This window comes from Ictidomys tridecemlineatus, chromosome 3, assembly GCF_052094955.1.
Source record: "Ictidomys tridecemlineatus isolate mIctTri1 chromosome 3, mIctTri1.hap1, whole genome shotgun sequence".
NCBI classification, from domain to species: Eukaryota; Metazoa; Chordata; class Mammalia; order Rodentia; family Sciuridae; genus Ictidomys; species Ictidomys tridecemlineatus.
Window position 1 is genome coordinate 146,839,221 of NC_135479.1, and position 26,561 is coordinate 146,865,781.

The 26,561-nt window shown below is 33.0% G+C and overlaps 1 protein-coding gene across 14 annotated transcripts in view; it reads right to left on the reverse strand.

Moving 5' to 3' along the window:
- Stxbp5l (syntaxin binding protein 5L) overlaps positions 1-26,561 on the reverse strand; it is a 326,815-nt gene that overhangs the window by 47,341 nt on the left and 252,913 nt on the right. For 9 of the 14 annotated variants that reach the window (XR_013436856.1, XR_013436855.1, XM_078044143.1 and 6 more), the window contains 3 exons: positions 25,498-25,563; positions 14,254-14,346; positions 9,148-9,198 (listed from right to left, as the gene is read on the reverse strand). Coding sequence is in view for 12 of the 14 variants with exons in the window: in XM_078044143.1 (XP_077900269.1) it covers positions 9,148-9,198; positions 14,254-14,346; positions 25,498-25,563 (210 nt within the window). In the remaining 2 variants the exon portion in view is untranslated. Of the gene's footprint in view, positions 1-9,147; positions 9,199-14,247; positions 14,347-25,497; positions 25,564-26,561 lie in introns of all 14 variants that reach the window. The other 5 variants (XM_005327640.4, XM_078044148.1, XM_005327641.4 and 2 more) reach the window with 3 other exon arrangements.

A 26,561-nucleotide genomic window follows, 5' to 3' on the forward strand; every position in this document is an offset into this window, starting at 1 on the left:
AAAAAATTAGGGCTGGGGTTTTGGCTCAGTGGTAGAGCGCTTGCCTTGCATGTGTGAGATCCTGGGTTCTATTCTCAGCACCACATGAAAATAAATAAGTAAAATAAAGTTATTGTGTCCATCTACAACTTGAAAAATATTTATAAAAAATAAAAAATTACAGTAAAAATAAAACAATGACAACATTCTTAGAAATGCAATAAAACTTATTGTGAGTGCTTTCAAGTGAAAAAAAATCCCTTCATTATAGTGATAAGGGAGAGATTTGGAGACTTTGAGAAATAGACAGTTACACTGGAAATGTTTATAAATAACAGCATGTCTGCTTGACTAACACAACTAGAATTACAAGCCCTCTTCTGTGTCTGATAAGTATAAGAGTGGGCTAGCAGTATTGTTCCTTTTTTTCTTTTTTAGTATTCTAGATAAGAAATTATAATTTGTGGAAATTAAATGAATAACTATAATGAATGCATATTTTTTTCTAAAGAAAAGTTTATTGGAGATTGAAGGAAGATGGCAGCGGGTAGGAAGGGAGTACCATGTGCCAGTAGTGAGTGAATTCAAAATGACCAGATGCTGTCTTATTAGGAATAATCAGCGAAGTTGGTCTACAATGAAACCTAAGGCAAGAGTTTGAGCATCTGAGGTGAAGGGACATGGCTCAGATGCCAGTAAACCTGAGCCACCCCATGCGTGGAGGTACTGGCTAACTGAACAGCAACCCGCCGCAGCTGGCGGTGATTGAGCGCTGTGGAGACCTGCCAGCCAGCATAAAGAAATGGAACTTCGGATCCTGTGAAGATCTGCCAACTGTTCCTCAACAGGGCATCAGATCGAGATCTGAAGTTGGGATGTAGGAGAGAAACGGCCCAGATCCACCCTCCTCACCGGACACCCGGGGCAGAAACCAGTGGCCACCATATTGTAGAACAGACGCCACCAGGGTTTGAAATATCAGATTGCACTGCAGCGAATTTGGCTACAGAACAGGTGTGTGACCCTCAGCCCCTCCCCGTCCATACAGCTGGGATAACTCAAAGAATCTCTCCCCAGCTGTCCTTGGGTGTGAATATCAGAGCTGAGGGAAACTGAAAAGGCACCTGATTTCCAACTAACCCTCCCACCAGCAGTGAAAACCAAAATCTTTCTCTCCAGCTCTCGGGGTGCATGGCTATCAGAGGGAATCAGACAGAATAGGTTGCCGGTTTCCAACTTCCGCACTCCACAGCCATGAGGACTGGGTGAATAACAAAGAGAGTGCCTAATCGTTCAAGAGAGCAGGGCATCCAGGAAACTGCATGCCCAGAGTGTAGCTAGAACTGGGGAGAAGGGCCCTAGAAGTGGGGTCTGGCGGGCAGGAGAAGAAAGGGGGCTAGAGTCCAGGAGCAACCCTAAGCAACCGGGATTAGAGAGACACCCGGCTGGGGACAGAGAGACGCCTCACACGGATTGCTTCCTACATTCTGAGGGGAGAGACTTAGCCCTGAAAGCACAGATCCACCTACTGTAAGAGAAGAAAATAGAGTGCATTTTTTTTCTCTTTCTATTTCTTGATTTCTTCCTTTCCTTTCCCCTACCTTTCCTCACAAGCATTACTACTTCTATTACATGTAATTTACTAAATGCAAATAGGTGAATGTTTTGAGGCTGTCTATAGTGCTCCTAAGTACTTAGCTACCCCCAAATTCTCCTGTCTATTCCCAAATTCTCCTGTCTATTCTCCTGTTAATATCCCCTTTCATTAGTATCATCCAAAGTAGCTACAATATACTAACCCCCATACCATCACATCTTTCGACCTAAACATAAAGTCCTAAGACCAGACCTCAGTTCTCTGTACACCATCAGAATCTGTATGCCTTTTATGAAACTAATGAATCTACTTTAAATTACAATTAAACCCAACATCTCTAGACATTGTCTCCCATCACAAAGGAGAGATCTCGGAGCTATACAAAACCAAAACAAATGTATGGGAGAAAATAGTAACACAACAGTCACACAGAGCTGGAAAGAAACATAAGCATCATGAAAAAAGGAAGAAAAGGAACAAAAACAATGCAGGACAGCTTAAATTTACAGGAGATGCTGAACATAGCAGAGAGATGGTCAGATAAAGATTTCAAAACATACATGATTCAGTTGGTAAGGAGTCTTAAAGAGGATATTGGACAGCAAATGCAAAGAATGGAAGATAACTTCGACAATGAATTACATAAACAAATCCAAGAAGCAAAAGAACAACTCTACAGTGAGATAGAGGTCATTAAAAAAATCAAACAGAAATCCTGGAAATGAAGGAAACTATAAACCAAATTAAAAACTCAAATGAGAGTATCACCAGTAGAGTAGACCAAGTAGAAGTCAGAACTTCAGACAACGAAGACAAAATATATCATCTCGAAAAGAGTCTAGTCAACTCAAAAAGACTGGTAAGAAACCATGAATAAAATATCCAAGAGATATGGGATATCATAAAAAAAACAAATTTAAGAGTCATTGGTATAGAGGAAGGTATAGAGATCCAAACCAAAGAAAAGAGCAACTGTTAAATAAAATAATTTTAGAAAACTTTCCAGACATGAAAAATGAAATGGATGTCCCAAACCTAGAAGCCTACAGGACGCTGAATGTACAAAACCACAAGAGACCCACATCAAGACAAATTATTATGAAGATATCCAACATACAGAACAAGCAGAGAATATTAAAAGCTACAAGAGAAATGAGGCAGATTACATTTAGGGGTAAACCAATTAGGTTAACGGCTGATTTGTCATCACAGATGCTAAAAGCGAGAAGATCCTGGAACAACATATTTCAAATGCTGATAGATAATGGGTGCCAACCAAGAATATTGTATCCAGCAAAATTAAGCTTCAGGTTTGACAACGAAATAAAAGCTTTCCATGATAAACGTTAAAAGAATTCGCAGCCAGAAAACCACCACTGCAAAGCATTTTGGGCAAAACACTACACGAAGAGGAAAAAAAACAACAACAACCAAATCAACAGTGGGAAGTAGCTCAGTAAAGGGAAAAAACTAATCAAAGAGGAAAAACAAACCAAATTAAAAAAAAAATAAACAAACAAGACTGAAAGTACAAACTATATATCAACAGTAACCCTAAATGTTAATGGCTTAAACTCACCAATTAAGTGACATAGGCTAGTAACCTGGATTTTAAAAAAAAAACAGATCCAAAAATATGCTGCCTACAGGAGGACTCATCTGATAGGAACAGACATACACAGGCTGAAGGTGAAAGGTTGGGAAAAATCATACCACTCACATGTATCATACCACTCAAGCAGGGTGGTATGGCCATACTCATATCAAATAAAATTGACTTCAAGCCTAAGTTAATCAAAAGGGATAAAGAAGGACACTATATACTGTTAAAGGGAACCATTCACCAATAAGACATAACAATCATCAATATATGTCTCCCAAACAATGGTGCTGCTATGTTCATAAAACAAACTCTCCTCAAGTTCAAGAGACAAATAGACCACAACACAATAATTATGGGTGACTTTAACACACCTCTCTCATCACTGGACAGATCTTCCAAGCAAAAGTTGAATAAAGAAACTATATGCTGTCATGTATGACTAAAAAAATAAAAATAAATCATATGGTAAAAAAAAAGGAAACTATAAAACTCAATAACACAATTAATAACCTAGACTTAACTGACATATATAGAATATATCAACCTCATCAAGAGGATATACTTTTTTCTCAGCAGCACATGGATTCTTCTCAAAAGTAGATCATATATTATACCATAGGGCAACTCTTAGCAATTATAAAGGAGTAGAGACAATATCATGCATCTTATCCAATTATAATGAAATGAAATTGGAAATAAACTATAAAAGAAGGAAGAAAAACTCCTACATCACTTGGAGAATGAACAATATGTTACTGAATGAACAATGGATTACAGAAGACATCAAGGAGGAAATTAAAAAATTCTTAGAGGTAAATGAAAACACAGACACAACATATCAGAATCTATAGGACACCATGAAAGCAGTACTAAGAGGAAAATTCATTGCTTGGAGTTCATTCCTCAAAAAAAGAAAAAAACAACAAATAAATGATCTCACACTTCATCTCAAAGCCCTAGAAAAAGAAGAGCAAAACAACAGCAAATGCAGTAGAAGGCAAGAAATAATTAAAATCAGAGCTGAAATCAATGAAATGGAAATAAAAGAAACAATTAAAAAAATTGACAAAACTAAAAGTTGGTTCTTTGAAAAAATAAATAAGATCGATAGACCCTTAGCCATGCTAACAAAGAGAGAAAACTCAAATTACTAGCATACAGGATGAAAAAGGCAATATCACAAAAGACACTTCAGAAATACAGAAGATAATTAGAAATTATTTTGAAACCTTATACTCCAATAAAATAGAAGATAGTGAAGGCATTGATAAATTTCTTAAGTCATATGATCTGCCCAGATTGAGTCAGGAGGATATATAGACTGATATCAATGGAGAAAACAGAAGAAGCCATCAAAAGACTACCAACCAAGAAAAGCCCAGGACTGGATGGGTACACAGCAGAGTTTTACAAAACCTTTAAAAAGAACTAATACCAATACTTTTCAAGCTATTTCAGGAAATAGAAAAAGAGGGAGTACTTCTAAATTCACTCTACGAGGCCAACATCACCCTGATTCCTAAATCAGACAAAGACACTTCAAATAAAGAAAACTACAGACCAATATCTAATGAATATAGATGCAAAAATCCTCAATAAAATTCTGGCAAATTGGATACAAAAACAATCAAAAAGATCATGTACCATGATCAAGTAGGATTCATCCCTGGGATGCAAGGCTGGTTCAATATATAGAAATCAATAAATGTAATTCATCACATCAATAGACTTAAATATAAGAACCATATGATCATCTCGATAGATGCAGAAAAAGCATTTGACAAAATACAGCATCCCTTTATGTTCAAAACACTAGAAAAACGAGGAATAACAGGAACGTATCTCAACATTGTAAAGGCTATTTATGCTAAGCCCCAGGCTAGCATCATTCTAAACGGAGAAAAATTGAAGGCATTCCCTCTAAAATCTGGAACAAGGCAGGTATGCCCTCTCTCACCACTTCTATTCAACATAGTTCTCGAAACACTGGCCAGAGCAATTAGACGAAAAAAATTCAAGGCATAAAGATAGGAAAAGAAAAACTTAAATTGGGTCTATTTGCGGATGACATGATCCTATAGCTAGCAGACCCAAAAGGTTCTACCAAAAAACTTCTAGAACTAATAAATGAATTCAGCAAGGTGGCAGGATATAAAATTAACATGCATAAATCAAAGGCATTTCTGTATATCAGTGACAAATACTCTGAAATGGAAATGAGGACAACTACCCCATTCACAATATCCTCAAAAGAAAAACCTTGGAAATCAACCTAACATAGAGGTGAAAGATCTATACAATGAAAACTAAAGAGAACCCTAAAGAGAGAGATAGAAGAAGGCCTTAGAAGATGGAAAGATATACCTTGTTCATGAATAGGTAGAATTAATATCATTAAAATGGCGATATTACCAAAAGTACTCTGTAGGTTTAATGCAATGCCAATCAAAATCCCAATGGTATTCCTCACAGAAATAGAAAAAGCAATCATGAAATTCATCTGGAAAAATAAGAGACCCAGAATAGCTAAAGCAATTCTAAGCAGCAAGAGTAAAACAGGTGGTATAGCCATACCAGATTTTAAACTATACTACAGAGCAATAGTAACAAAATCAGCATGGTACTGGTACCAAAACAGGCGGGTAGACCAATGGTACAGAGACTAATCCACAAAATTACAACTACCTTATATTAGACAAAGGTGCTAAAAGCATGCAATGGAGAAAGGATAGCATCTTTAACAAATGGTGCTGGGAGAACTGGAAATCCGTATGCAACAAAATGAAACTGAATCCCTTTTTTTCACCATGCACAAAAGTTAACTCAAAATGGATCAAGGAGCTTGATATCAAATCAGAGACTCTGTGTCTGATAGAAGAAAAAGTTGGCCCTAATCTCCATCTTGTGGGGTCGGGCTCCAAATTCCTTAATAGGACACCTATAGCACAAGAATCAAGAATCAACAAATGGGACGTATTCAAACTAAAAAGTTTTTTTCTCAGCAAGAGAAATAATATGTGAGGTAAATAGTGAGCCTACATCCTGGGAACAAATTTTTACTCCTCACACTTCAGATAGAGCTCTAGAGTATACAAAGAACTCAAAAAGTTAAACAACAACAACAAAAAACAAATAACCCAATCAACAAATGGGCCAAAGACCTGAACAGACACTTCTCAGAGGAGGATATACATTCAATCAATAAATACACTAAAAAATGTTCACCATCTCTAGCAATCAGAGAAATGCAAATTAAAACTACTCTAAGATACCATCTCACTCCAGTAAGAATGGCAGCCATTATGAAGTCAAACAATACCAAGTGCTGGCGAGGATGTTGGGAAAAATGTACACTTGTATATTGCTGGTAGGACTGCAAATTGGTGCAGCCAATTTGGAAAGCAGAATGGAGATTCCTTGGAAAGCTGGGAATGGAACCACCATTTGACCCAGCTATTCCCCTTCTTGGACTATACCTTAAAGACCTAAAAAGAGCATACTACAGGGACACAGCCACATCAATGTTTATAGCAGCACAATTCACAATAGCTAGACTGTGGAACCAACCTAGATGCCCTTCAATAGATGAATGGATAAAAAAATGTGGCATTTTTACACAATGGAGTATTACGCAACACTAAAAAAAATAATAAGATCATGGCATTTGCAGGGAAATGGATGACATTAGAGCAGTTGCTAAGTGAATTTAGCCAATTTCTAAAAAACAAATGCTGAATGTCTTCTCTGATATAAGGGGGGGGTGACTCAAAATAGAGTAGGGAGGAAGAGCATGAGAAGATGATTACCACTAAATAGGGAAGAAAGGTGGGAGGGAATAGGGGGGAGAAGGGGAATTGCACAGAAGATGGAAGGAGACCCTCATTGTTATACAAAATACATGTATGATGATATGAGGGGGAAGGAAGAAAAAAAAGAGAGAAATGTGTCAGAGTAGATTGGGTAGAGAGAGGTGATGGGAGGGGAGGGGAGGGGAGGGGGGATAGGAAGGGTAGTAGAATAAAATAGACATTAGTATTGCTGTATGTATATACTCGGCCATATAACCAATGTGATTCTGCAATCTGTACACGTGGAAAAATGAGAATTCATACCCCATTTGAATCAAATGTATGATATGTCAAGATCATTGCATTGTCATGAGCATCTAATAAAAAAGAAAAGTTTATCATTCTCTAAGTGGCTTTCTTTTAACATCTTTACAGTACATGCTACATAAAATGATAGAGAAATATAATACTGCAAGCACTGTAATCATATGGACTTGATTTAAATTCAAGTTTTGCTAGTAGTTATGTGAGCATAGGCAAGTTTGAGATTTTTGTGCCATTAATTTATCAAATTTTAAAGTGGGAATAATATCATAGACTTTATCTTAGATAATATGTAAAAATCCTGTGACATAGTGTCTGACACATAAAAAAGGTCAACAAATGGAATTATAAAATTGGTTCTTTTGACATTAATTATATATGTAAAATACTAATATCATAATGATTCCATTAATATTAATACTGAACTAAGGAGAATGATATGTTACTGATTTGCATTTAAAAATGCTATGGTTATTTTACTTAATCAAATTCTTTTAAGATTATAGTTATATCTTGATATCCTTGACAGGTTGGTTCTTAGATCCCCATAGATCACAAAGTGCTTGGATGCTTAAGTTCCTTCCATATAATGGTGTGAATTTGCATGTAATCTCTGTACATTCTTCCAAACACTTTAAAACATCTCTTTTACTCTATTAGTATACTGTATTCTTTAGGGAATAATGATAAGAAAATCTGTACATTCAGTACAGATAGAATTAAAACATTTTTTGAACTGCTGTTGGATGATCCATGGATATATAACTCATATATGGAGAGTCAACTGTATTTATAATTTGATTTTAGATGACATCAACTATATGAGTTGTAATAGTTATTTCATTTAGATACAATAAGATGGAATATTCTACATAAAGTTTGGAGACAATGTTCTGTGGCCAATATTAATGTTAATTAATATTAATACTGAACTAAGGAGAATAATATGTTACTGATTTGCATTTAAAATATAATGCATTAAAAACCAATGTCCTGTGGTTCAAATGTTAACTTTATGATTTACTAAAATCATAGCCTCAGTTTCTTCTCTGGAAAAAAAGAAGATTTGGATTAATAATAACAATCTTAAAGAGTTGTTATGAAAATAAAATAATGTGAAAGTTTTTTAACCTCTGAGGAATAATGCAAAGATGAATGACTGTATTTTTGTTATTTTAACCATATTAGTAGGGTTTAATGCTATGTCTTTTAGTCAGAGTAAAGGAAATGAAAATAAGGTAATTAAATGAAATTTCAACAAACAAAAACTCATATTAGAACAAGCAGATAAAATTTCTAGAAGAAAAATTTATGAAGACCTATTTAATAAAATTAATAGTTTATTTCAGAGTGAGACAATGCTTAAGCCTGTAACCAGCACAAAAAATAAAAAATGAAACAGATTTTCTATATTTTTCATAAAAAACAGGCAAATTTCCATTCCCATATGTACCAACCTTTTTTTCTTTTTTGTTAAATAACATTCTAAATAATATAATATACAAAATAGAAAAAAATAACCCCAGAAACTATCTTCATTTACATTATTACAATCTTAAGAGGTCTACATGAGTGACAACTGAATGTTTTAAAAATATTTTCATGATAAAAAGAAAAGAAAACATTACATATTTTATTGTGTAATGATTTATAAAACAATTTTATAAAATGATTATTAACAAACAAAATGTTGAATGCTGCCAACAGAACTGTATGGTGATTTTTAAGAAAGCCTTTTTGGAAAGCTATTAAATACTTCCATCTAGTTGACTTGCATTATTTATGGATTGGTTGGTATAATGTTCAGCCAAATGAATGTAACAAAACTTAAAATTGTTGGCTTTTGCCTACCGTACCAAGATCAGCTTTAAGATCTGTTGGCAGACTTAACTTTCTTGATCCTTTAACTGAAACAACAGAAAAAGGAAAAAGGCAGTTGTTAATTATATAAAATTAAAGAGGAATGAGGGGAATAGTATGTTTATTGTATAATTATTAATATTTTGATGAATATTATACTAAGTGAACATGCACGGAAGCAAATATTGTTCCAGTATTAGTTGGATTGCCATTCAGCAGTAAAATTTTAATATGCAACAGAAACATGAGAAAAGCAATTGTTCTTACAGTAAATAGTGAATATCTTTATAGTTTCTCTCACATGTGGTGTGAGATGTAATTTCATATTTAATTTTAGACATATCTAATAGGTAAAGAGATATTGCAACAAATGAATAAGATTATATCACAAATGATGATGAAGAGAGTGAAAACTGATGTGCATCTCCTGTATTACATGTTAATACATTTTGTTATACTGGACTTTTTACTTTATTATCCATTAAAATTCCAAAATTTTGAATTTTCTAAGATAGCTACTATATATGCAATATCTAATCAATTATTGGTAGAGTAGGTATACAATAAGTGTTTGCTGAATGAATGTTGAGCAGTGAAAGCTGAAAAGTAGTAGTCAATTTTATTCTAAGGAAGGTTGAGCAGAGGAAGGAAATATATTCAAGATTTAGAAAGTAAGGAACAAGAAGTATTGGAAATGTGTTCAGAATACTTATTAATATTTGTGCCTGAAAGTGGCACTAAGTATCTTTGAGCACTTTACAATCTGGCATATGAGAGTGATAATCAGTTAGTTTCTCTTCATTGCTCTAGATGTTAGAACTAAGACAAATTGGCAAATGGTAAGGAAAGTAGACTGAGTTTGAATAGAAGGAAATTGTTGCAATGAGCCCATGAAAATGCAGCTTTCCAAATTTTATTTTGTTACTGCTAACTAAGCAAAAGCATACACACCAGTCTCATTTCATAATGTTAGCCAAAGAAGAAAAAATGGAAATAGAAACATCTATTGGCTTAGCAATCTGCATAGGAAAGAGAGCTGAAGAATCCTGGCTCAAAGGAATCTTAGAGGTCATGTAGTCCAATATCCTATAAGCAAGTATTTCTCCTACAATATTCTTGACATTCTATCTGTTTGACTAATCCCATTGTATAAATCTTCAAAGATAAAAACATTTTAATTATGATTTTGAGTCACTAAAATTGCTATAAAATTTCCTTCTATTTTTGCTCAAACTTCTTTTCTATACCATTTATCAATCTGTCAGAGTTCTAACTTTTAGAGCAGTGAAGAGTAACTGATTCCTGCTCTCACATACCAGCACCTGAAGAGGAAATTTGTCTTTTAAGAAGTGTTACATGCTACACTGATATCAAGAGGTTGGAAGATCACATTTTGAGCAACAACATTTTAACATTTCATGAATATTAATCAACTATAGTACTTCTACCTGGTTCCCTTCTACAAGAAGCATTTTCCACAAACAAGAAGGCATATTGTCTTTAGTTGTTCAATTGGATGTAAATATGGATATTGATACAGAAATGGATAGGATAGCTATATCACTTTTCTGGGTTTCAAAAAGTGTTTATGATTACATTTTCTCAAGTTAATGTGTTTTTCTGGCTCTTTTCTTGATTAATTTAAAAATTTCCCTCATAATCTCTGATCTACCAGGAATAGAAGCTGGTAGTTATAAAAATAATAGAAGTATATATTACTGTAATTTTTTTGCTCTATACAATAGAACTTCCTAAGATTCCACTGTCTTTTCCAGAGTGACACATATTTGATTCATAATGAAAAAGCTTCCTTAAGTCACACTGAGCAATCTCATGTAGGATGATTTTTAAAAATCTTTCACACCTTGAATAACTGCCTGTCTTGGCTCACAGAAAATAATACAGCAAATCATATCAAACATCTAGCTGAGGTCAGTGAATGTTGTTTTTAAGCACAAATTAGACTTAACAACAGTTTCATTTCTTATGATCCTAGTCCTGTTAGATTCTGGACACATTGTCAGGAAATTATTATTATTTTAACATAATGTGACATAGTTTTGAAAATAAAAATAAAATTATAGATAAGGGAAATCAAGTTAATCAAATTATTCATTTAAAAAGGTGAGATTTATTCCATGTAATTTGAATCTCAATAAATCTGACTTTTAAAAAATTCGAAGGAAAGCATCCCCACAGATAGGATTAATCACTTACCTAATCACATCTATCAATTTATGACTTACCTAGAAATTTTAAAGATGATATGGGAGACAAAAGATGATGCAAATGAGGGAAAGGACTGGCCTATAGCAATATACAAATTAACATTATCTATAAACTCAGGCCTAAAGATCAGATGAGACCAGGCTCCACAATGCCACCAGATTATAAATCTTTGCAAAACTATTCATATCTATTCTTATGTTCATGCCTCACAAATTTAGGTTCAATTATAGTAAGGAGGCAGGGTAAATAGTTTGATGGCTTACATAGCCTATTCCAGGATGAGGTTTTATGCATACCCTAAATATGAACAGAACTGCAGACATTACGACATAATTTTGCCAAGATGTCTTCATGTATCTTGATTGTATCAAATCCCTCACTTATTAATTCACAGACAATGGAGAGTGCAACTTGGTTTATAAAGAATGTCATACTGGCTTCAAACAGGTCTTAATCAGATCCTTGGTTCTATGCCTGAATCAAAATTTTAGGAATGGGTTAAACCCTTTCTCAAAATGTGAACATGGCTACTAGTTTAATGGGAAAAGCATAGAGATTAGAAATCTCTAATTCAAAGTTACTGATTGGTTGTTTCTTAACTGAATTTATTTTTTTATCTTCAGTAGAAGGATTTCTACCTTTCTATGGCTAAGTTACAACTATATTTGGAAGTCTAGAATGGTCAAGGGGAATAAACAAAGTCTGTTTAGCCATGGGTTTTAGGTCATGGGTATTCACCTTAAGTTTCCTTAGGCCTTGCATGTTTACCACTGCTTTTATAATAACCACTACCATGTGTTATTGAGCATCTATGTTCTGGGTCCTAGCAATCATTTAAGGTTAAGCAATTTGCTAAAGTTATTATAATAGAAATATAGAAGGTGACAGGTTAAGGTTATTCATTTCTGCTAAAGCCATGCCTAAGCAACACAGTCTTCATGACACAGAAGATACCACCTATATGGTCTAGGTATCTTCTTTAAAATAAATAAATCTAATTTAAAATTAAAAGTTTTTGATTAAAAGGTTTTAATTAAAACATATTATTAAAATTCATTTTATGTATGAATTTATTTATGGATTAATTAATCAACTAGCTGGAATATAGTAATGAATTTCATTTGTCTCTATCTTCACTAAGCCAGAAACAAATAGAGCAAACACATCTGTTATGTATACAGGCAAAGTTAAAAAATAAAGCATTTTGGGATCAACATGCTATGGTGAAGCCCTGAAAGGACTACATGATTCTAATTTTGTTGGCATCCCTCCTTTTTTAAAACATTTTTTCTGAAAGTGGCTAAGATAAAGCTGGGCAAAGAGATATTGTCATCTGAATTTGCTTCAGCATAAACTTGTTAATTTCATGACTCTATCATTACTTTAAAATATATAATTATATTTAGACAGTGTTAATGAATCAATAATTATATCAGTGATTATGAAACTTTATGTTTAACTTGATATCTATCCTCAATTATAAACTTACAGAGATAAATGAGTTTTTCAACCCATGTTTTTAAAAACATACAAGGCTTATTAATTTGAGACCAAACAATTAGAGGAACTTAAAGAATAATATTTGGATTCAGACTAAGTCATTATTAAAGAGTAACCTTGGGCAAATTACAGAAATTTTCCCTTAATCAATTTTTCCACCCCCTAAAATGAGAACAATATCAACCTTTTGGGGTTGTTGTAAGGATTAAATAAGATGATAGACATAAAAAATACATTGTTTGTTCTAAAGTACTGTATAAATATAGATTATAGTTTTTAAGCCGTGTTTAATAAGTCTAAAATGTGATAAAATGTTGATTATATGAACTATAAAAAACTAAAAATGATTTTCAAAATTAATTTTTCCTAGAACGTAAGTGGTAAGCTATTTTCTGCTAATGTTTCATAAGTATTTTTAAAATTCTTATGAATTTCTTTGTTTAAAACATTGTTTCTTCATGACTCAGCTACTTCTTTCTTATGGCACAGATGTTATTCATAGTGAATAGTTTTTTTTATTCTCATAATGTTTATTCTCATTTAATGAATGAGTACCAGCAAAAAAATAGGTTTTATAACCAAATATATCTTTGAATTCTACCTCTATTCACTTAAAATCTCTAAGCTTTAGCTTTCTTTTGAAAGGTATATCCAGGGTGTTATACTACAGAAACAAAAGAAAATTACTACTGGGAAAATTAAATTGTTAATAACATTTATCTTTATCTTCATTGGCTATTGACTTTGAGTTCTACAACATAAATAATTCCTTAAAGTTGCAAATCTGGAAACACCATTTTTCCATGAAGGCCTAATTTAAGAAGGATGTACCATTTGTGTTTGTGTTTGTTTGGTCCCAATAAGCAGCATCAAATGTCAATGATTGTGCATAAAATTGAGATTCTAGAACTTTCTAAAGGGACAAGTCTTTGGTGGAGTTTCCATGATTACCACAGGTGTTGCTGATTATAGAAAACATTTCATTGTATTATAAAGAATTATGGATAATTTTTAAAATCTCAGTATTTTTGAGCTCTTAATTTTCTCTGAATTTTCTGTTTACCCCTCCTTATTTTTTTTATAGGCTTGGTGAGATCATTCAGATTTTGAGTGGGGAAAAAAACCCAGCAAAATCCTATGGAATATTTCAAAACCTTTCACAAAAGTTGTAGTTCTTTCTAGTTTATACATTGTGTAATCATCATCTCTGTTTTAAACATCTGCTTCAGGTACTCTGTCTTCATTTACCATGACAGATTGTTTTCAGCAAAATAAATGAGAAAATCTTGAGAAAAAAATTAAAATTAAAAAATTTATAAAATTGTGGAGACACAAATATTTTATTTGTTCATAAAAAAATTTTTCACCTTCACCTGGCAAGTGATGTACTTGATTCCTCTGTCTCACAGCTGGTATTTCATTCCTATAAAAGCCTGCTGCTGCCTCAGGAGTTCTGGTAGCAAGTCCTAAAGAAGGGAACACAAAACTATTGGCATGTAATTTCTTAGTGAAATTTCAAGTGAATTAATAATTTTTGCCTTAAAGGTAACTACATGGAAAGGTCTCTGTTTGTTCCTTTATCTAAAATAAACAGGTACTGAACACAACAGACTGTTTGTAAGGAAGAACAAAATTCTTTGGTGAAAGTAGTGGATGTTAGACACAAAGAATTGCACAGAAGGAACAGTCAAATGCGGCCTTAAGATCCAGCTCTTCATTTGACAAAATAGAGCACACCTTCATGTTCAAAACACTAGAAAAACTAGGGATAGCAGGAACAAACTTCAACATTGTAAAAGCTATATATGCTAAGTCCAAGGCCCCTCTGGGAAAGCATTAATCTCTAGGATATATAAAGAACTCAAAAAACTTAACACCAAAAAAAGCCAAATAATCCAATCAATAAGTGGGCTGAGAAACTGAACAGACACTTCATTCTAAATGGAGAAAAAATGAAAGCATTTCTTCTAAAAACTGGAACAAGACAAGGATGCCCTCTTCCACCACTTCTATTCAACATCATATTTTAAACTCTAGCCAGAGCAATTAGACAAAAGAAAGAATTAAAGGGATATAAATAGGTAAAGAAGAACTCAAACTATCACTATATGCTGATGACATGATTCTATATCAGAAGATCCAAAAAATTCCACCAGAAAACTTCTACAACTAATAAATGAATTCAGCAAAGTAGCAGGATATAAAACCAACACCCATAAATCAAATACATTCCTATACATGAGCAATGAATCCACTGAAAGAGAAATTAGGAAAACTACCACATTCACAGTAGCCTCAAAAAAAAAAAAAAAAAAGAAAAAGAAAAAAACTGGAATCAATCTAACAAAAGAGTGAAAGACCTCTACAATGAAAACTACAGAACACTAAAGAAAGAAATTGAAGACAATCTCAGAAGATGGAAAGATCTCCCTGCTCCTGGATAGGCAGAATTAATATTGTCAAAATAGCCATACTACCAAAAGCATTATACAGATTTAATGCAATTCCTATTAAAGTCCCAATGACATTCTTCATAGAAATAGAAAAAGCAATCATAAAATTTATTTGGAAAAATAAGAGACCCAGAATAGCTAAAGCAATCCTTAGCAAGAAAACTGAAGCAGGAGACATCACAATACCAGACCTTAAACTATACTACAGAGCTATAGTAACAAAAACAGCATGGTATTGGCACCAAAATAGACTTATAGACCAATAGTAAAGAATAGAGGACACATAGAGAAACCCATATAAAGACAGTTATGTCATACAAAGGTGCCAAAAACATTCACTGGAGAAAAGATAGCCTCTTCAACAAATGGTGCTAGCAAAACTGGAAATTCATATGTAACAAAACGAAATTAAATCTCTCTCTCTCTCATCCTTCACAATAATCAACTCAAAGTAGATCAAAGACTTAGGCACCAGAACAGAGACCGTGCATCTAATACAAGAAAAAATAGGCCCAAATCTTCGCCATGGATCTGACTTCCTTTACAAGACTCCTAAAGCGCAAGAAGTAAAATCAAGAATCAATAAATGGGATGGATTCAAATTAAAAAGCTTCTTCTCTGCAAAGAAAACAATTAATAATGTGAGGAGAGAGCCTACAGATTGGGAGAAAATCTTTACCACATGCCCCTCTGGGAAAGCATTAATCTCTAGGATATATAAAGAACTCAAAAAACTTAACACCAAAAAAGAGCCAAATAATCCAATCAATAAGTGGGCTGAGAAACTGAACAGACACTTCACAGAAGAATAAATACAATCGATCAACAAATATATGAAAAAGTGTTCAACATCTCTAGCAATTAGAGAAATATAAATCAAAACTACACAAATACTTCATCTCACACCTGTCAGAATGGCAATCATCAAGAACACAGGCAACAATAAATGTTGGTGAGAATGTGGGTAAAAAGGTACACTCATACATTGCTGGTGGGACTGAAAACTGGTGCAACCACTATGAAAAGCAGTATGGAGATCCTCAGAAAACTGGAAAAGAAACTACCATTTGACCTAGCTATCCCACTCCTTGGTTTATACTCATACTCAAAGGGCTTAAAATCAGCATACTACAGTAATTCAGCCACATCAATGTCTATAGCAGTTCAATTCACAATAGCTAAACTATTGAACCAACATAGGTGTCCCTCAATAGATGAATGGATACAGAAAATGTGGTGTGTGTATGTGTGTATGTATACACTCAATGGAATATTACTCAGCTTTAAAGAAGAGTATAATTATGCCATTTGCCAGTAAATGGATGGAAGTTGGAGAATATCATGCTAAGCAAAATAGGCCAATCCCACAAACCCAAAGGCCAAATGTTTTCTCTAATAAGGCAAGGGGCACTAGAGAAGAATAGCATTACCTTAGATTAGGTAGAAGGAAGTGATGGAAGGGGAGGGGAGAGGATGTGGGGATAGGAAAGACAATAGAATGAAACAGAATTATTATTTTATGTATGTGACTACATGACCAATATGATTCTGCAACATGTACACTAAGAAAAATGAGAAATTATATCTCACCAATGTATGATATATCAAAGTGCATAAATGCATTCTACTGTCATGTATAACTAATTAAAACAAATAAAAAATTAATAAAGAATTAAAAAAATCCAGCTCTCACCTATACCCAAAACATAAGCTGGGTACTCTGTTGTTAGTATTCTGTGATGCTAACCTTTTGATATTTTATTTGTATTTAAATATTTCTGTTACCCAAGGCTTCATTTGAACTTGGTAGCTAAATAAGCCTATTGTAGATTAGACTGAGAATTATGACGATGGATGTTAAAGGTAGTAGCATGTCAGGGCCTGATGCTGTCTTAGAAAATGATGTTCTTCTGGGAAAAGTATTAGGAAAAAAGGCTCACCTTCTGGGATAACACAATCCTACAGGTGAAGGTCAGGTTAATTTTCAACTCTCTCCAAAATAGGGGCTATTTTCTTTAATCAATTGAATTTATGTGCCCAGCAAGGAGAAATAGGGTTCAATGTTAGTACCTGTTTACCATGTTGTAATGCAAGTTTGTATAGAACACAAATTGCACAACATGACCTCATAAAGATTGCATAGCTTAAAAAAGTATTAACAAGTTCAATAATTATTAATGCAAAGCTTATACTGACAAATAGACTATTCATTTGTGATAAAGTATGTTTATTTTTTACATTGCTTTATCCTAGTGGGTAGCATAATGTCTAACTGTAGAAACTGAAAATTATTTGTTGAATACTTGAGTAAATGAATAAATAATATGAAATTAGAATGTTATCCGGAAAGCTGAGCATTTCAGCATTCTACTTGGCTCACTGGATTCTTTCAGCCCCCAACTCTTTTCTGTTCTCTTTCATTATCCTCAAGGGAATAATTAAGGGTCTAAACCTTCAATCTATATTACCTATAGTATATTGGGGTTATTAAAAGAGTTTCATATCCAGATGGAAATTAGAGCTTAAAATGATTATTGGTTTCTGGCTTCCCTAATCCCCAACTTCTCTTATTCAGAAACACTTGCATCAGGTTGTCATAAATTTTATTTTTTTAAAATTTTTTTTAGGAGGGGAGGGGAAGGGGGATATGAAGGGCAGCAGAATAGAATAGACATGATTGCTGTATATATATAGGTGACTCTATGATCAGTGTGATTCTGCAATCTGTACAATCAGAAAAATGAGAAATTATACCCCAATTGATTCAAATGTATGAATTGTCAAGATCATTGTAATGTCATGTGTAGCTAATAAAAAAATTTTTAGTTATCAATGGACCTTTATTTTATTTATTTATATGTGTGCAGAACTGAACCCAGTGCCTCACATATGCTAGGCAAGTGCTCTATAGCTCTGTAACCAGTTTTTAGTAGATTCAAATGGGTGGAGGGCTAAGATCCCCAAAAAGATTTGAATAAGGGAGGTTAACTACTGAAAAAATTAATTAAAAAAAATTCATAGGCAATGGTTCTCAAGTAATCCAGAGACTAGAAGCATATAATTATAATGCACCAATGAAAAAATGGAAAGAATTTAAAAAGAGATACCATAATAAAATTAAAAATTAAATTATGCTAGACAAATAATAGTACAATAGCATGAACAGGAATAGGTTCTGAAAAAGTTATCCCTCAATACTACCACTCCATCAATTGCTTTTCCTTTATGTTTCCTCACAGACCTTTCCACAGGAAGATCCTACTTTTATCTAATACATTCTTGGCAGAGTTATGTGATCGAAGCACATGAAATTTTCAGTATATGAGCATTTTTCAATAAAAGTGAGGATTTGATATGTTTTTTTTAAAAAAAAAAAAACATCATCTGAGATCTTGCTAGAAGTGCAAATCTTAGGCCTCACCCAGATCTACTGAATGAGAATCTCTGGCATTCAGCTATCTGTGTTTTAACACTCTTCACATGAGTGTGATGCAGGCCATTGAACTAGAGAAAAACAAAATAAAAGTAAGTAAGAAAAGGCAATAAGAGTATTGGCCTTTTAGTACTATTTATACATTTAAAAAGATACAAACATAACAATTGCCATTGTCAGTATTGAAGTGATAATTGAATCTTATCATTGTACATCAATTCTGCCTCCAGGTAACATAATGAAAAGTAGTTAAAACTTTCCTGCTTTGAAGCAGAATTCTTGACTGCATCAGAGTTCCTATGAGTCTACCTTGAAAAGGAAGTGTGGTGGTGGTGATGTTTCCAGATCTCCTTTAATCTTAGAAAAAACATCATAGGTAGAGGGGTAAAAGCAGGATGTCTACTAAAAATTAAACTAGTTTTAATAATTGGTTATTAAATATAAAAAGCCTTATCCCTAAAACCAGGAACAAGAAAAATATGTTGCTAACAATACATCTATTCAACATTGCATGAAGTTCCTATCCAATATCCTCCTTTAAAAAGAAAAAAAAAAGAGCTGCTATTTTCACTGGGGATATCACTGGATACACAGACAATCTAAAAGAATTTACAAATTATTAGAATTAAAAAATAACTTACCAAATTTGCTAGATGAAAGCTAAATATACAAAAATTAATTGTATTTTATATTTTAGCCACAATTAGAAAAATAAATAAAAAAGCATTTGTAATAATGGATTTAAAATAAAATACAAAGAATAATTCTAAGATGTACAATACCTCTACAAAGAAACTAAAAATATTGCTGAGACAATATAAAGAACGAACAAAAATGTGGAACAACAGAAGGCAAAATTCAACATTTTCTCAGTTGATTCATATATCCAATAATATTGCAATCAACATCTAAGCATGTTTATATGTGAATTGATAAATTCATTATAAAAGTAATAAAAAATCTAGACTAGTGATAATGATATTGAAAAACACTGCAAAAACAAAACTGGAGAAACTATATTTTCAGCAATGTTTGTAAAGCTACAATATTTAACACAGTGGTTTGAATAAAAGGATAAACACACTGATGGAAAAGAACATGAAGTCTAAACATAAATACAGAGACAGACACACACACACACACACATACACATACACACACACACACACACACACACACACACACACACACACACCTTCCACATGGTAAAGTCCACAAGTGTGTGGCAAAAGTTTCACTTCAGTGCAGAGAGGGAAATGGTAATTTCCTCATAAATGGTGATCATTGGATATCTAAATGGTAAAAATGAACCTCAACTCCTTCTTCATGTTATACACAGAAGTAAACTACAAATTAAACTTTAACTTAAATGCAAAAGGTAAAACAATATGGCTCTTAGAAGAAGACACTGTGGAAGAAAAAGCTTCATGGTCTTGGGATAGAAAAGATTCCCTTTAAAAAAACAATTGAATAAAATATTTGTAAATTAACATTAAATGTACATTAGTATTACAATACCAGTTTTAAGGGAAGGAAAGACAAGCCATAGAGTGGGAGAAGATAGTGATATATATATATCACTATCTATCTATCTCCAAGAAAAAACTTCTACATAGTGTGTGAATGCATGCTAGATAATTCAATGTCAGTTTTGATCTTACAGATATTACATGTGTACACACACTTCCTATAAATAAATCAATCAGCAAAGTTTACAACTCAATAACAATGAGCAAAATAATTAAATATCTTAAAGCAAGGGCATTAATAGCCAATACACATACAAAATCCCATAAATTATTAGACATCAAAGAAATGCAATCCAATTTAATTCCACAATTAGATGTTCTATATACACTTCAAAATGACAATAATTTAAGAAGCACTCTAATATTAAACATTGGTAAATATATGGAACTTTCAAACACTGTAAATGGAAGTAAAATTGGTGCAACTGCTTAAGAAAACTCATTATATTATTTTTTAAAGCCAAACATCTGTACACCTTATATCCCTCAAATTCTACTCAGATATATGTATATCTCTAATTATATATATGTACATATACATATGTGTGTATACACAAATATAACAGAAATGAGTTTATGTTTGCATTAAAAACATATAAAATGGGTCATATCAACCTTATTTATAATAGTCTCAGACTGAAAATCAACTAAGTCTTCAACAACAACAAAATTCCATAAATTGAGGTATATTCTTAGAATAGAATATTGCAAAGCAATAAAAATGATGCTTAGCAATCCATGGTAGCCAATAACAGTCCTGAGCTTTGTGCCCCTGCACTCAAGAGAAATGTCTAACAGATTCAGTGCCCATAAAATACATAAACTTGGGCCTCTAGGCTGACTATCAAGTACCAGTGGCTGGTATAGGAACCACAGTAATCAGGGAAGTGGGTCCTGACCCCAAACCTCTTGGAAGGTCCACAGCTGAGTCCCAGAACTGCCAGGTGACACACCTGTCATTCAGACATGTGGATCCATAGAAGGAATTTCTTGAAGATAATTAGGCAGCCAGTGGAAAACTTCATGAGTATGAAATACAGCACATATCACAAAAAGCCTTATGGGGGAAACCAGCCACCATTCGCTGTGCCTGGATACAAGCACACCAACCTGCAACTTGCACACTCTAGAGGGGGCAGCAGCCCTGCACCTCCTATGGGCCATTCAGCAGCATTGGAACCAGACCATTATGCCTCTACCTTAGACTGTCCCACACCACACACTCTGAAATATAAATGGTGGTGGTAAATGATACATCAGATTTGTCAGTTCTGGGTACATGGAACTTTTCCTTAGGAGAGCACATAAGACTGTATCCCCCGACCCAATAAGGAGTAAACTGGCTCTGCTATGTTACAGACTAGTAGGGATAGTCTCCCCTGACTTATCAGAAATCTAGTAGTGCCTAAATGCACCAAAGATCAAAGAGGATCTCCTAGAATTGTATCAGAGGTGTGCTGTTGTAATCACTAACTTCCACACCCAGGAATAAACTTATGAGATAAAGTCAAGGAATGGTGTGTATCTTCTACAGGTTCCAAATCCTGATGAAATCCAAATCAGGAAGACTCAATAAGAAATCCTCAACATCAAATAGCTCAGTACAGGGTATTATAGATAATTAAATGTCAGTTTTGATCTTACAGACATTATTTTTCATACTGAATTAATGGATGTTCCATTATTGGAACATTGGCTTAGAAGAAAAGAATCATTGGCTTAGAAAAAAACATGAAAATACAAATTAAAGGAATGAAAAAAATTTTCAGAGAAATAATTAGAAAAATTTCCAATACTTGAGAATAAAATGGAAATCCAAAAAGAAGACTCAAATCAACAAAACTGAGGATGAAAAAGGAGAAATTACCATGGAAATTTGTGAAATCCAGAGGATCACCGGGAACTATTTAAAAAACATTCTAATAAATTCTAATACATTCTAATAAATCAGAAAATCTAGAAAATATTGACAAGTTTCTAGACACATACAACTTAACTAAGTTGAGCTAAGAATATAGAAATACTGAACAAACCAATATCAATCACTAAGATTAAATTAGTAATAAAGCCTCCCAACAAAGAAGAGCCCAGGACCAGCTAACTTCTACCAGACTTTTAAAGAAGAGCTAATATTAACACTCCTCAAATTAGTCAATGAAATAATGTTTTGAACAACCAATAAAAAAATAAAAAAATAAAAAAATAAATAAAAAGAAGTGAGGAAAGACTTCCAAATTAATTCTATGATATCAAAGCCAAGTAAAGATTCACCAAGAAAATAAAACTACAGACCAAAATCCCTGATGAACACAGATGCAAATATCCTTAATAAAATATTAGCAATCTGTGTTGAAAAACACATTAAGAAGATTGAACAACATGATCAAGTTGGTTTTATTCCAGGATGTAAGGTTGGTTAAACAAGTGCAAATCAATCAATGTAATTCACCACATAAAAAATTATGGATACAAATCATATGATTATTTCAACTGATGCCATAAAAGCATTCAACAAAATCCCATTTCCATTCATGGCAATAACAGTGAAAAAACTAGGGATAGTAGGAACTTACCTCAACATCATAAAGGCTATATGCAATAAACCCAAGCTAACATCATATTGAACAGAGAAAAGCTAAAATAATTTCCTGTAAAATTTGGAAGAAGTCAAGAATGTTCACGCTCGCCAGTCCTATTCAAAATAGCTCTTAAAACTCTAACCAGACCAATCAGACAAGAGAAGAAAATTAAAGTGATACAAATAGGATAAGAATGCAAATTATCTCCGTTAGCTTATAACATGATTCTATACTTAGAAAACACACACACACACACACACACACACACACGGGGGGGGGGACCTCTAACAGAAACTCTAAGAATTGATCAATAAATCTATGAATAAAGTGTCAGGATACAATGCTCAAAACATAAAAGCCAATAACTCTCCTGAAAATAATTATACTCAGAGTAGCCTCATGAATACCTGTGAATAAATCTAACCATTGAAGTAAAAAACCTCTACAACAAAAATTATAGAACACTAAAGAAAGAAGTTAAGGGAAACCTTAGAAGATGGAAAGATCTCTCTGGAGATCATGGGTAGACAGAATTAATATTGTCAAAATGGCCATATTACCAAATATGATCCACAGATTTAATGCATCCCTATCAAAATACCAATTTAATTCTTCACAGGACTAGAACAAACAGTTCTAAAATTCATCTGGAAGAACAATTGACCCAGAATAGCCAAAGCCATCCTGAATAATTACAGCAATGTGGGACACATCACACTGTAGAGATATAGTAACAAAAACATCAGTATTGGCATAAAAACAGACATGAAGACCAACTGAAAAGAATAATAGACATGGAGACAAATCCACATGGATAGTCATATGATCCTTGACAATGGTTCCAAAACCATACATTGGAGAAAGGATATCCTTTTTAATAGTGCTAGGAAAACTGGATATCCACATGGAGAAGAATGAAACTAGATTCCTATCTTTCACCCTGCACAAAAGTCAAATCAAAGTGGATCAAGGAATTAGACCAGAAACTTTGCAACTGCTAGAGGACATATTCTCAACACTCCAACATATTGGCCCATTCACTGACTTCCTTCACAAGATCCCTGAAGTTCAAGAAATAAAACTAGGAATCAGTAAGTGGTATGGCATCAATCAAAAACATTCTGCCCAGCAAAGGAAAAAAGAATGAAGAGAGTCCACAGAAGGAGGAAGATGTTTGTCAGCTGCTTCTCTGACAGGGGATTAAATAGGCAGAATATATATAGAACTCAAAACTTAACATGATAACTAAACAAAACAAACAACAGAAAACCCCCAAATCCTAATTATAAATGGACAAAAGAACTAAACAGAAAACTGCTTGAAAGAAAAAACATAAATGGCCATATGTGAATATATGAAAAATGTTCAGCATCCCTAGCAATCAGCAAAATATAAATCAAAACTGTACTGAGATTTAATCTCATTCCAGTTAGAATGGCAATAATCCAGAAAACAAATAACAATAATTGCTGGCAAAGATTTGGGAAATGTTTGAGGTATACTCGTGCATTGTTTGTGGGGCTACAATTTAGACAAGAAATGGAACCACACGTGACTCAGATTTAGCACTTCTTGGTATTTATTCAAATGAACTAAAATCAGCATATATAGTGATAGAAGCTCATCAAAGTTTATATCAGTGCAACTCACAATAGGAATTAGAAAACCAGCCCAGATGCCTGTCAACAGAAGAATGGGTATATAAAATGTGATACACACACACACACACACACACACACACACACAGTGAAGTTTTAAACAGTCATAAAGAAGAATGAAATTTTGTCACTTGCTGGTAAATGGATGGAACTGGAGAACATCATGCTAAATGAAATAAGCCCAAAAGTCAAGTTTTGAATGTTTTCTTTCATATAAAAAAGTTGAGAGAAAAAAGGAATGTCATGAAAATAGAAGAGAGACCAATAAAGAAGAGGAAGGGAATGGACATGGAGGGAGAAGGGAAGGGCAAGGGGGATGTGTTGAGAACAAAATAGACCAAATTACCTATTCTTTATCCTTGACAGGTACAGATCAAGTAATCAGAACGAACACACACACACACACACACACACACACACACACACACTGTATGTATATATTCCCAAGAATCTTTATCCTCATATTTTAAAATATATTTTTAATGGGTGTTCACTTTACTTGATGTTTTATTCAATACCATATTGTATTATTTTTGTAATTAGATATACATGTTAAAAATGGTAGTTCTGAGGAATGGTATCATTTGCTTCTGCACCTATTATGTATATTTCTTATTAAATCAACTCTAGACAAAAACTACAATGTTACTGTACATTATCCATTTTATTTGACACTTATTAAGCATTATTAATATATCTACATACTAACTTTCCATTAAAATATCTTTAAAATTATTACATTCATAAGTCTGATCTTAATTCTATTTGGGGCCAAGAATATTTTTGAAGACATTTATTTTAATTTGATATTTAGAATCAAATTTGCTGATGGTTCCATTTTAGAAACTGAATTATAACTACTAAAACCATGAATTAAAAATTTTAAACTACAACAATTTTCAAAATAAAGCAACAGATTACTGAAGTGAATTAACACAAACTTGAAAAATACCACTCTTGGTTACCTGAAGTGGGAGACTTGCAACGCTCAAGTTCCAGTGGAACTGGACTATCATTCAACTCAGTTAAACCTGAAAATACAAGGAAAAGAGAGATATATATATAAATTTTGATAGTACTGTATAGGTAATCCTTATTCCTTAGTAAAGTCTAAAAAGGTCCCCTTCCTGTGAAAAACCACATTACCATGTCTTTTATATAAAGTATTGTGAAAATTTAGTTAAAGAAGTGATACAGGAGAAACAGGAGCTATAGCTGATCAACAAAGGAAAATTAAAAATGGATGGTGGAAAGATGCAAATTTTCTTTATTATTTTTATACTTTAATAAATGATCCAATTTCATCAGAGAATAAAAATGAGAAACAGGGTTTTAAAAGTCATAATAAGATCCTTTATTTCAGGAGAACAGGTTATTGGCCTTTAAAAAATATTTAAAGAGATGCTACAGATTTAAAGTTTTGTATTTATTTATAAAAATGTAGTGCTATATATATTACATACTGATTTGTTCAATTACATCAATGTCATTTTTATAACAAGCACTACATTCATATTTCCAGTATTTCTTACTTTCTATTTTATAACTTTTCTGAAACATACAAGGATGAGTACAAAAGTTTAATACATGTTTTTAAATTCTATAAATACACATTCCTATGGCATTTAAAATATCCTTCATCATAGTTTTCTTATTCTTTTTGGAAAATCTAATATTCTTTTTTCTTTGTAAATAAGTACACAGAGTTTCTGATTGAATAGAAGTCCCTTTAATCAGAAACATTTGAACATTTGAGAGCTACTGTGAATAACTAAAATTGTCTTTGTTCATATTCCTTCCTATATCCTCGTTATTCAATTTATACCGATACATTTGCTGTAGTTGCAAAAACACATAGAATTTGGAGATGAAAAGGTCTCTTGTGATAATGTAACTTAACCCTCATGTTTTATATTTATCTATCATCTATCTGTTTTATCTTAACACACATACACTCACACACATGTATTTTTTTCAAAATTGAGTCTTTCAACCCATAAATATGGTATTCTCTCCCATATGAATGATT